Below are 11968 nucleotides of genomic sequence, written 5' to 3'. Positions count from 1 at the left end.
GGTTGTTATAAAAGTGGATGGGTAGGGTTCTGTGGCCTGCTTTGTGCAGGAGGTCAGACTAGATGATCATATTGGTCCCTTCTGACCTACGAGTCTATGAGTCTATGAGACTCAGGACATGGGACTCAGGCTGCGGGGTTAAAAATTGCAGTGCAGATGTTCAGGCTCAGGCTGGAGCCTGGGCGCTAGGACCCTCCCTCCAAAAAGTCACTCATCAATTTTACAGTCCCACAGCCCAAGTCTCTCAAGCCCAAGTCATCTGACCCAGGCCAACTGCAGGTGTTTAATTCCTATTTAAATATATCTACAGGAGGGAGGGGGATGCTGGGCCATAGTAGAGTAACTCTCCTAGGTCAAGGAGAAATCTGTCCCTCCCAATCCCCTCAGACACTGCAGTCCTCTCCAGCTCCCCTTTCCACAGGTGCCAGGTTGATTGCAATTCAATATCCTGCCACTGCCAGGTGCCGGGAGTACTGACCAGAAGCTGCAGTTCATATTTTGATGGAAAAACATTTCAGATACATAGATTAGTTCATAGCCTAATTGGCACAAACATTGCATATGGAGCTGTGCAAAGTGCAGCAGATCTGCTGCTAGAAGTTCTTAGGGGTGATGCTTTTCTCTAAGCAGGAATCCAGACCCCCAAGCCAGTGGTGATCTCCAGCATAGAGCGAGGGGAAGAGCTGTGCGTCCAGGGTCCCACAGAAGATGGAGGCATCCTGAGAGGCACCCACCTAGGTGAGGAAAAAGTTAAAGTGATGTGCAGGGAAGGAATGAGTAGCTTGAAGGCAGCTGGAATCCTGATACATTTTGGCCTAAGTGATAATACATCCCAGAATGTTAGCCTTTTAGTCTAATGTTGTTAGGCTTTTGTGCAGCAGTATCACATTGTTGTCTCTCATTCAATTCATGATCCACTATAACCACCACATTCTTTTCTGCTGCACTGCTGCCAAGCCAGTTATTCCCCATTTTCTAGTTGTGCATCTGATATTTTCTTCCTAAGCAAACTACTTTTGTAGTTGTGTTTCTTTAATTTCATCTTGTTGATTTCAGACCAGTTCTCCACATTGTAAAGATCATTTTGAATTCTAATCCTGTCCACCAAAGTGTTTGTAACCCCTCCCCGGCTATCTGAATCATTGAGCGAGCAGCACTTGGGAATCTCCCTTCCCACATCAGGCCCAGTTTTGTAGGGATGCAACATTGTTCCATCGCTTTTGTGGGCACTCAGTTGACATTAGTAAGGGATTTCCTTATTACTCCCCAGGACTGGTTGGGAGGCAACATCATGTTGTGAGGGTGAAGAGACCTGGGCTGTATTCCTCACTCTGCCACTGAGCTGCTGGCTGAGCTTGGACAATGTTTTTATATTAATTCATATAGACTACATGGGCCCAAAGAGACAAAGGCATTAACATGACACTGTCATGGTCATCATTAAAGAGTGTTAAATAAGGTTTGGAGGTTGGAATTCAGAGACTGTAGCCTGCTTAGTACCATGCAAAGACCGTGACAAATTCTTTCTAACCTTTTATTAAAGCTATAGAAAAAGAAGGAAAAGAGTTAAGGCATCTGAAATGTCAACATTAAGTGTGACTTTTATTTTAATAACATCCCTTGTTTCCTTGCCCTTTCGCTGGAGAGAGTCTTTAGACAAAAGGCCTCTGTTTGAAAGTCTTTTAGATGGTATTAAAGATGGTAATAACTGTCCTTTTGGGGAAAATTGTTGTTGATGTTAAAATCTGATCCTGTTTTTTAGAAGACAAAACAAGAGAAACCCACACAAGAAGGAAGAGAAAAGAACAGCAAAGATAGAACATGCGGCTTCTGTCTCTGGCTGACTCTTACTTGCAGCCATTCAGCTGGAGAAACACAGGCCTGGCACGTGGTCTGATCAGACCTATCTAGCAAACGTGTATCAGCGTTGGGCTGTTCTGGGCAGTGCTTTTGGCTGCTGCTTTGATCACAGGCTTACAGAACGGTTGCAAACTATGGCAGTTTTGGCCACCTAAGCCAGACTAGTATTTAATATAAAGCAGAGGGAGAAGAATAGGAAAGAGAAGAAATAAGCTGGGGAAGGAAAAGAACTCACGGTGTTTGTGGGGGGGAGACAACGTCTCACATTCCAGGTGATTCTGGGGAGTTAGCCAGAACTGGAAACGGTGGCAATATCCTCTGGCTCCCTCTCTCTGGTCTAGCCTTGTTAGGAGATCTCTTAGGATAAGGATGAAGAAGATCTGGGATCCCAAAAGAGGTTCAGGGTGGCAACATGATGGTATCACTCACTGCACCAGTTGTTGGCACACAGCTGCTGTTGCTGCTTTTTCAGTCAGCAAGGGTTGCATTCAGTCCCGCTCCTTTACTTCCCCTGAAAGTGTTTTCTTTTGAAAACCCACAAAAGGAAGTAATGGGCAAAATAGCCCAGCCCCTGACTGGGTTTTCCTCCAGTTAGGCCTAAGCTATAACTTATTCATTTTGGTTCGTTAATGTCCAGTTCCACATTTCTTTTGTTTACAGCCATATTTTATCACTGTCCTTGAATTGCCTTTTATATTTGGACTAATTCCGTCATCTTGTTTATATTTTGCACCTTTTCCCATTGACATTTATTGTAATAGGATATTGTAACACTTATAAACTTCCTCACAGGTTTTGTAATTATACTGCTAATTAGGGTAATTTTGTGGGCTGAATTATTACAACAGCAAGTTACTCCATTGACTCAGGTTCTCTCCCTCCCTTTGTGTACTTAGTGTATAAGCTCAACGTCAGGATGATCGCTGTGGTTTTGTGCAGTGTCTGGTGCTGTGCAACCATAAACTCAGTTGTGCCACCACAATAGAAATTGAAAATCAAGCCCCTATTTTATGCATCATTTATGATTTTGAGGAAAGCGCTTCTCTCAGTGATAGTCATTCGGTCCATGTGTTATCAACCAAAGACGTTTTGTCTTGGTGCAGATTTTCCAGATGCAGAAGAGACTTGGGACTGGCCAGCAATTGAAAGCTCCTTGGGCTTCTTTTTCGCACAAAGCTCTTCCCCTGGAGCAGGTAGGGAATCAGCTCTGCCCTTTCCAGCAGTGGGAGCTGGAGAGCTCATTTCACAAATCATCCATCAGCTGCAAACTCTCCCCTCACAGAGCATTACAATAGAGATTGAAGCCCAAACATGAGATGTGCTACAGCTCTTCACCCTGACATCCCCCTAGAAACCCGATCTCTCCCCCTACGCAGATTCTCCCCAGGACCGGCGCTGGTATTTTTAGCGCCCTAGGCGCACGGCCTGTGGAGGGTCCCCTAGTCCGCTGCTCCGGTGGAGCTGCTGCAGTCGTGCCTGCAGGTGGTCCACCAGAGCCGCGGGAGCAGCGGACCGTCCGCAGAAACGACTGCGGCAGGTCAACCGGAGCCGCCTGCCACCCCCCCCCAGCAAAATGCTGCCCCCCAATAATCCTAGCGCCCTAGGCGATTGCCTAGGCCGCCTAAATGCAAGCGCCGGCCCTGATTCCCCCAGTCTCTCCCCCCTCCCATTTTCCATAGAACATAGAGCCGTTCAGATCCTATCCCAGTGTGAGTGTTCCATGTGTGTCCTTCAGGAGAGGGTGTCACTGCTGGTGTGTGGTGATGCTGTTCTCCCCACTAACATGGGCCTCAGAGTAGGGAGAGAATCGTGGGGGCTGGTTCTCATGTTCCTTGACTTGAGGGGCTATTATCAGGGCCTATGGGACATTGACCACCTTCTCCTTCCCCAGCACTGGGGCCCCTCGGAGTTTGGCCTCTTGCACTCAAGTGTCGAGGGCAGCCCTGCTCTGTGGGGAGGGTGTGGGGCTGACTCAGGCTCATCCCTCTGCTGGGAATATTCATGGTTTCCCTTTGTCAGCAGCACAGAAAATAACATTTGGATTCTCTTCCCCACCTAGCAATTGCCAGGACCCTGAGCAGAGCTGAGGGGCAGACTCCTGAGGAAGGATCTGGGAACCTGGAGCCACTCAGACCTTTCCCAGGGACCTCAGGGGAGAGCCATTCCCAGAAAACTGAGTGGGGAAGACACCACAAGAGGCAGTGCAGGAAGGAGCCAGCAAGTCCAAGAGGCCATCGGAGGAGATCCAGATCACATCTAAAGCCGCCTGAAAAGGGAAAAGCTGAGCCCAGAAAGAGACTATATACCTGCCGTGTGTGCAGGGAAGAATTCAATGTGCAGAGAGACCTGATAAGCCACCACTGGACGGTTCATAGAAGTCAAAAACTGTATCAATGTAGTGAATGTGGGGAGAGCTTCAGGAGAAAGAAGGCATTCAAAGCACATGGGAAAACCCACAAAAAGGAGAGAGTCCTTCCCTGTTCTGAGTGTGGGAAGATATTCAACCAGTTATCACTGCTCACTGCCCACCAGAGAATACATACGGGAGAAAGACCTTATCACTGTGCTGAGTGTGGAAAAAGATTCTTCCAAATAACAGCTCTTACCATCCACAAGAGAATCCACTCAGGAGAGAGACCTTTTGCCTGCGCTGAGTGTGGAAAGAGATTTATGGATTCATCAACGTTTCGTAATCACCAGAGAATCCACTCAGAAAAGAGACCCCATTGCTGTAACCAATGTGGGAAAGGCTTCAAACTTACATCAAGTCTTACTAGACACCAGAAAATCCACAGCGGAGAGAAACCCTTCCTGTGCCATGAGTGCGGGAAACAATTCTGCCTACGAGAACATCTCATTAGACATCAGAGGATCCACACCGGGGAGCAGCCCCATTGCTGTGCTGAGTGTGGGAAAAAATTCAGTCTCCTTCAAAGTCTCAGGAGACACCAAGGAATCCATCGTATGGGGGGACCGCATCGATGCACTGAGTGTGGGAAAATATTCAGTCATCCAGAAAGTCTCACTCTGCACCAGAGAATCCACACTGGGGAAAGACTCCATCACTGTGGTGAATGTGGGAAAAAGTTTGTCCGTCTAGTACAACTCAGAGTCCACCAAAGAATCCATACTGGGGAGAGACCCTATTACTGCACTGAGTGCGGGAAAAGATTCACCCAATCGTCAGGCCTTATCAACCACCGGAGAATCCATTCAGGAGAGCAACCCTATCCCTGCACTCAGTGCGGGAAGGTCTTTGCTCACTCATCGTCTCTTATCAAACATCAGAAAATCCACTTGGAAAAGAAGCCGTACTCCTGTGCTCGGTGTGGGAAACGCTTTGCTCGCTCAGCATCTCTTACTAAACACCGGAGAACCCACTCAGGAGAGCGACCATATTCCTGCACTCAGTGTGGGAAGCGCTTTGCTCGCTCATCCTCTCTCGCTAAACACCAGAGCACCCACTCAGGATAGAGACTCCTGACTCATGTGTTTGATTGGAGAAACCTCTTCAATCTCTCATTTCACTCTTTTCCCAAAGCCTGTAAAAGAGGGAACCTGCTCCCATTCTGAACTGCTCCTACCTCCTCACTAACCAGACATTAGGTTCAGTGCTGGGTTTGTTAAAATAATTTGTGAGGCCCTGGAGATGGGAGAATTTAACCCTAGAGGCACCTAAGCAATCATTGTGGATTGCAGCTGGGACAGGGATGACTGGAGTCAGGACTGTGCTTGAGAGGCTCTGGTTTCTCCCAGGCCATTCACTCACTGCAGCTCCCATCCTCTCAGGCTCCGCTAATGGAATTTATTGTTTTATTTCCTCTTTCTTTTCTCCTTGGAAAATGGAAAAATGGACAAAGATTCTGGCACAGCTGAAAAGGAGCTTTCTTCACCTGCGTTAATGAAAGGCTGTGACATCCCCCGCATGTACTGAATCAAAAGGAAGGGCATTTTGCTTTGGCTTTGAGACAAAATTATGAAGCAAGCTGTCCTGATAGTTGGCTTCATGCACAATGCAGCCAGGGCCATGTCTTCACACCTAATTGCCAGGCAAGCAATACTGGCTAGGACCGGAAGTTTGGAGTCTGGAGTTTTGGGTCACACCAATGATAATCCGGCTAAAGACAAAACACCCCTTTTCTGAAATAGTTGAACCTGTCAGACGCAACATTTCTTAGAAACAGCAGCAACAGGTGGTGTGAGACTATGTTTTATTTTGATGATGCACTTCTTAATGGATAGACAAGTCAGATTTGCATCCCCTAGTCCAGTCATTCTCAACCCTCAACTCCTGAGGTTACTCATTGCATTGGCCTGCTAAACCCAGGATTGTGAGTTCAATCCTTGAGGGCGCCATTTAGGGATCTGGGGCAAAAATCTGTCTGGGGATTGGTCCTGCTTTGAGCAGGGGGTTGGACTAGATGACCTCCTGAGGTCCCTTCCAACCCTGATATTCCATGATTCTGTGGTACGCAGAGGTCTTCCAGGGAGTACATCTTCTCATCTAGATATTTGTCTAGTTTCACAGCAGACTACATAAAAAGCACTAGGAAAGTTACAGACTTAAATTTCATACAGACAGTGACCTGTTTATATTGCTCTATATACTACACACTGACATGTAAGTACAATATTTATATTCCATTTTATTTATTTTATAATTATATGGTAAAAATGAGAAAGTAAGCAATTTTTCAGTAATAGTGTGCTGTGACACTTTTTTGTATTTTTATGCAGGGGTGGCTCCAGGCCCCAGCATGCCAAGCACATGCTTGAGGCGGCATGCCACGAGGGGGCACTCTGCCGGTCGCCGGGAGGGTGGCAGGCAGCTCCGGTGGACCTCCCGCAGGCCCTGAGGCTCCGGTGGACCTCCTGCAGGTGTGCCTGCAGGAGGTCCACCAAAGCTGCGGGACCAGCGGACCCTCCGCAGGCACCTGCGGAAGGTCCACCGGAGCCGCCTGCCACCCTCCCGGCGACCGGCAGAACGCCCCCTGTGGCATGCCACCCTGCTTGGGGTGGCGAAATATCTAGAGCCGCCCTTGTTTTTATGTCTGGTTTTGTAAGTAAGTATTTTTTAAGTGAGGTGAAATTTGGGGTATGCAAAACAAATCTGACTACTGAAAGGGGTCCAGTATTCTGGAAATGTTGAGAACCACTGCCCTAGTCTCTCTGAATCGGCTCTCACATGCTCCTCGGAATAGTCATATGAAATGAAAGATCCTTCTTCATTACAACAGGATACATTGTGGTGGCAGGTGGTTTAACTTACATCTTTACCCAGTAGAGCTTCTTCAGCTCCCCATCCTGTTCCTGTGGCACTTAAGAACAAACAGTATGACATTTGGTTATGGAGTGCCTTCTTTATCATCTTCATGGTAGATGCATGCCCTTGATGTCTCCTGGGTGATGCTGCCATGGCAGCATGACTGCATCACTTACCCAACATCTAATTCATCGTTTGTGCCATCAGAAGTCATATGCCAGAAAAAAAGGCAAGGGCAGGGATGAGGGATTGATATAGTAGAGGTTTCAGAGAGCTGCTTCCTGTTACAATGGTGTGTTTTCTGAATAATTTGAGTTTGTGTCCCTGGAAGGGGAAGTGGCACTTTAAGTCCACTAACACTGAGATGTACCTGGATCTCAAACCTGACACACAATGTCAAGGAGCGAGAGAAATTATCTCTGAGCACCGTTGCTCTATATTCTAGGATGGGACTTGTTTGCTGCTAGTTGTAAGTGTTTTCCATAAACTTGTGGAGTTGCTGTCCCAGCCCAGAGTGTGACATGGATGTGAAACAGCCAGAGTCTTAGGGCAGGGACAGAGATGGGATCCTGCGTGAGAACAGACAGCCCAGAGAGCACTGTTTGAGGAGAGAGAGTCTGCAATAGAGAGGGAGAGAAACTAGTCCCTGCAACGTTCACAGATGAAACTGAGCAGCAGCACAGGGCCAATGTCTCCTCGTTCGTCCAACTGAGGAAATTCATGGCCGTGCCTCTCTGTTGGGGGGCGATGATGAGATGCAACTTTATCTCACTGTTGTGTTGTCATTGCTGGAGGGAATAAAATAATACAATAAAATGATGAGTCTGAAATGGCTGCTGCCATGTGTGTAAGTGAAGGCCTGCAATCTTCTCTGCAGTGCTGACTTTGCCATGTTCCAGTCACTCTTCGGAGATGATGTTGGGGAGAAGCAGCCATCTTGCCTTTCTTTCTGGAGCTGGTTATGCCAGCTGCAGTTCAGCTCAGTTGTAATCTGCTTTAAATCATTATCTGCACTCTAAAAATGGGGGTGTTAGAGCACTGAATTAGTTAAAATCTCCCAGAATACTCTGTGCTCATGCTAGGCTTTATTGTGCAAATTTACTAGTTGTTAAATTGTTCTAATCTTTGTTCATAGTATGTGCAGAATGTCAGACGTAAGATGTATATTCTGTTACGGTTTGCCGACTATGAACTGTGTGCTAGGTACAGTTAGTGCAAATGTGTCCTTGATCTAATGCTACTTGTGTACTATGGTCTATTGCCAGCTAAACTATTGTGTGCATAATTAGATAAGAAAAGGTGTGTAAGGTCTGTGGAATCTGGAATTTTCTGTCTTCTAAATAAGCAGAATCCAAATATGAGCAGAACTGAACTCATGGTTTGGAATAGAGTAAAGACGTAACTGCTGCAAGACAGGTCTCCATGCTGGGTATGTACTGACCTTTCTGTATTACACTGATTTTACTTCCAATCAATAAATCAGTTGAGTTTGGTTATCTGGCATCTTGACTCACTATCAGACTCCAATTGCTGATAGCAGTTATTGTGTATCTCTCTCCCCTTAATGAGTCTGTGCTGTGCTGAGACTGAACTGCCTCAGGGGTATGTTAGGGAAACTGTTTGCCAGCCCCTAATGGTTAAAACTCATGAGATTTTTCCAAAATAATAAAAGGTGGAGGTTTTTTCTCGCTTTAGGTTTCTGAGCTGTTAGGGTGCACTGGTTTCAAGTTTTCAAGGTTTTCTCTGCTACGATGAGGGGTACAAACTTACCTTTTGTAATGAAAGCTGAAATTCTCATGCAGTACAGTGGAAACAACCTGAACCTCTGCTCCTCTCCCACCCCTCGACCAGCTTTGGTCATTTCCAAGCAGAGAGACTCTCCTGGTGTGTTATCTGGGCTCACGTGACAGTTGCTGAGTGATCAGCATGGGTCTTTTCTTTACTCCTCAGTAGCTGTCCCATAATGCTCCATTCCCTGTAAGAGTGACCACTCTGGTCATACTTTTAAACTGCACTGCTCAGGATCACAAAGACCAGAAGCCAACCCCCCCCCCCCCACCTTTAAAACCCCTTGTGTGTTTTTGAAATCTCTCTTCCGGCTTGCCCACCTTGGCAAGCACACCTAGTAGCTTTCCTTTGTTGTGTGCAGCTGCCCAACTGACCACACTGGCTCCGTGCACACATCGATACTTGACATGCTCCTCTCTGGAGTAGACAGGAGGTATTGGAACTCCTGGGCTGGTAGGGAGAAGCAGCTGTGCTTCCACAGCCATGAGCCAGCTGCAGAAATGTGGACACCCATGAGCAGGTTGCATGAGGGATACAGGCAAAGGGGTTTGACAGGGACCAGCAGTGGTGCCATGTGAAAGTGAAGGAACTTTGCCAGGGATCCACCAGGACAAGGAGTCCCACAATAGATCTGGTGGTGCTCCTCAGACCTGGTGCTTCTGCAGTGAGCTACACGTCAGCACCCAAGACAAAGACTGCTGCGGTGAATGGTGAGAGAGAGAAGCGGGGAGACATGGAACACAATTTCACCCATTCCACAAGCCAGGGCCAGTTTGAACTCCACTGGCGTCTAGCTAGTCCTGCCAGGTGAGTGCAGATGAGCCTGATGAAAGAGAAGGGAACATGGGTAAGTATGTGCATTGATCTTTCTAATGTGTAAAGTTAAAGATGGTGCATAGCTAGGGCCCTACTGAATTCACAGCCATGAAAAACATGTCACAGACCATGAAATCTGGTCTCCCACTGTGAAATCTGGTCTTTTGTGTGCTTTTACCCTAGCCCACCCCGTCCCCAAGATAACAAGACAAAAGATATCTACTTTTCTTTGATGTACTTACGCTAAAAGACACATTGGTACAAAAAACAGATGTAGAATTGGCATCTACTTTTCATTTCCCATTGGATTAGGTGTGGGGAAGACATGTGGAGCATTTCGTTTATGTACACACTGATGTTCCTTTTACCCTCCTGAGAGATCTCAGTGAAACTTGCATGGAGATTCTCTGCAATCTTCTCCCAAAGGTTTCTGGGGATAGCAGCCTATTTCTTCCTCCACAGTTGGACACTTTCCCACACCACTATGAGATGAGTTTGGCTGGCACCATTGCTGAGTTAACAGGCTAGTGGCCTATGGGACCCAGCTGTCGTCAGGTCATCAAATAGCAGCTGTGCCTTCGATATCCTCAGGAGTGAGGTGTCAGCTAAAATCATCAACCTCTGCGGCCAATAGTGCCAATATTCAGTGCCTTTGCTGTATGCACATACCATAGAAGAGGGATCAAAAAATTTGATAACTTCATGCAAAAGAAAATCCTTCCCCCATTCATCCCAGGCAGGCCCCACTCACCCTGGCTGTGACTGGATAGCTAAGGCACTCCAAAGCTGAAGTGTCAATAAACATTTCTTATTAGATGTGTTTATGCCAATGAGGAGTGAGATCTTTGAAACCTATCTTTCCCTTTCTGTTGTGACTGTAAATCCAGTGGTTCATCTTATCACAGTTCAGGGCAACCTCACCTTTATTTCCCCCTGGTGGTCCCAGAAGGGCTCCCACTCTAGGCTCACGGCTTGTCAGCCAGCACCTCTCTTTGGCAGAGACACATCATTCTCCCTTCTCATCAGGATGTTTCCAGGTGCATAGTTCCCTGTCTACACTGTGAATTCCCCAGCAAGCCAAGACTGCCTGCTTTGCCTTTTTCTCAGGCTATAAACATCGTATTTGCCCACCGTTAAGTCACCACTCAGCTCTTTCTAAAGCAAGTACGTTTATTCTTAAGGTAAAAGCATTGCAGAGAAAACATTAAAAAACATAAAAGATCCTCCACATGTGCTAATAGGCTAACTGGAGATCACCTCAGCTCTGACACAGGCTCGGCCAGGTGAGCAGTCATTCAAAACCCCACATAGAAGTTATTCTGTAGTTTTAAAATGGTAACACTCTTTGCTCAGCACAAGGACAGTGTCTTATGGGATCTCAGTCCTTACAATCCTTCCCTAAGGATTGAGGCCTTCTGTGGACCAGAGGTCCTGTCCATTTGCTAGATAAGAAAGGAGACCTTGAGTCAGTTTAAACTCAGGCTATTTAACCAAAAGTCCTTTCTTTATCTCTTGATCCCAGGAGAATCCTGTTTGAACCAGTATATGCGAGTCTTTCCAGGTGGTTGGGCCTCTTAGGAGGAGTTACAATGTGAGTGAATTTGCCTAATCAGCCCCTGCTCTTCTGGGTGGTTCTCCCTCCCCTATGGAATTACATACAATCCCTGGCCCACAAGTGATTCATTCAATACAACTGACTCCAGAGATACTGAACTTCATTCAATAAGGTTTGTGCAGGATAATGCAAGAAACTGCCATAATTGTCATAAAGTTAGGTTAAAAATGTGTGTAATATTGCCCCCGGGGGGGGGGGGGGAGGTGTTGCACCTTAATTTTCTGCACTTTTTTTCACTCAAAAATCCACTTTTGCAGAATCTGATTGTCTTTATTGTTTCACAACAAATATTGCAGGCTGCATAGGAATAGTCACAGCAAACAGCACTTGTAAATGCACACCAAGCACCACAGAATTCATAGCTTCAGAGGCGATGCGGGGGGGTGTGTGTGATCACATGCCCCTTCTCCTGCGCCCATGTGCTGCTTGACTTGTACTAAAACATGCTCACTTGGACTTAGTATGCTCAGTAACCCTGCTGAAGCCAACTGCCCTCACTCTCCCATATCATAAGCCTCTTTCCCAAATCTGGACCTTAGTGTCCAAAATGTGGGTGCCTAGCATGAACCTCCAAGCTTAATTACCAGCTTGGATCTTATCTCGCTGCCACCAGACAGGAATTACAG

General features: G+C 46.7%; 1 protein-coding gene across 2 annotated transcripts in view; it reads left to right on the top strand.

Moving 5' to 3' along the window:
- LOC116833699 (uncharacterized) overlaps positions 1–6596 on the top strand; it is an 80521-nt gene extending 73925 nt beyond the window's left edge. For both annotated transcript variants that reach the window (XM_075065902.1, XM_075065908.1), the window contains one exon: positions 3920–6596. In XM_075065902.1, coding sequence (XP_074922003.1) covers positions 3920–5334 — 1415 coding nt within the window. In that variant the 3' untranslated portion in view covers positions 5335–6596. The remainder of the gene's footprint in view (positions 1–3919) is intronic.
- The last annotated feature ends 5372 nt before the right edge of the window (positions 6597–11968 follow it).

Source organism: Chelonoidis abingdonii, chromosome 4 (assembly GCF_003597395.2).
Source record: "Chelonoidis abingdonii isolate Lonesome George chromosome 4, CheloAbing_2.0, whole genome shotgun sequence".
Taxonomy (NCBI): Eukaryota; Metazoa; Chordata; order Testudines; family Testudinidae; genus Chelonoidis; species Chelonoidis abingdonii.
The sequence above is the reverse complement of the archived record's forward strand: the minus strand, read 5'-3'. Positions and strand labels throughout refer to the sequence as shown.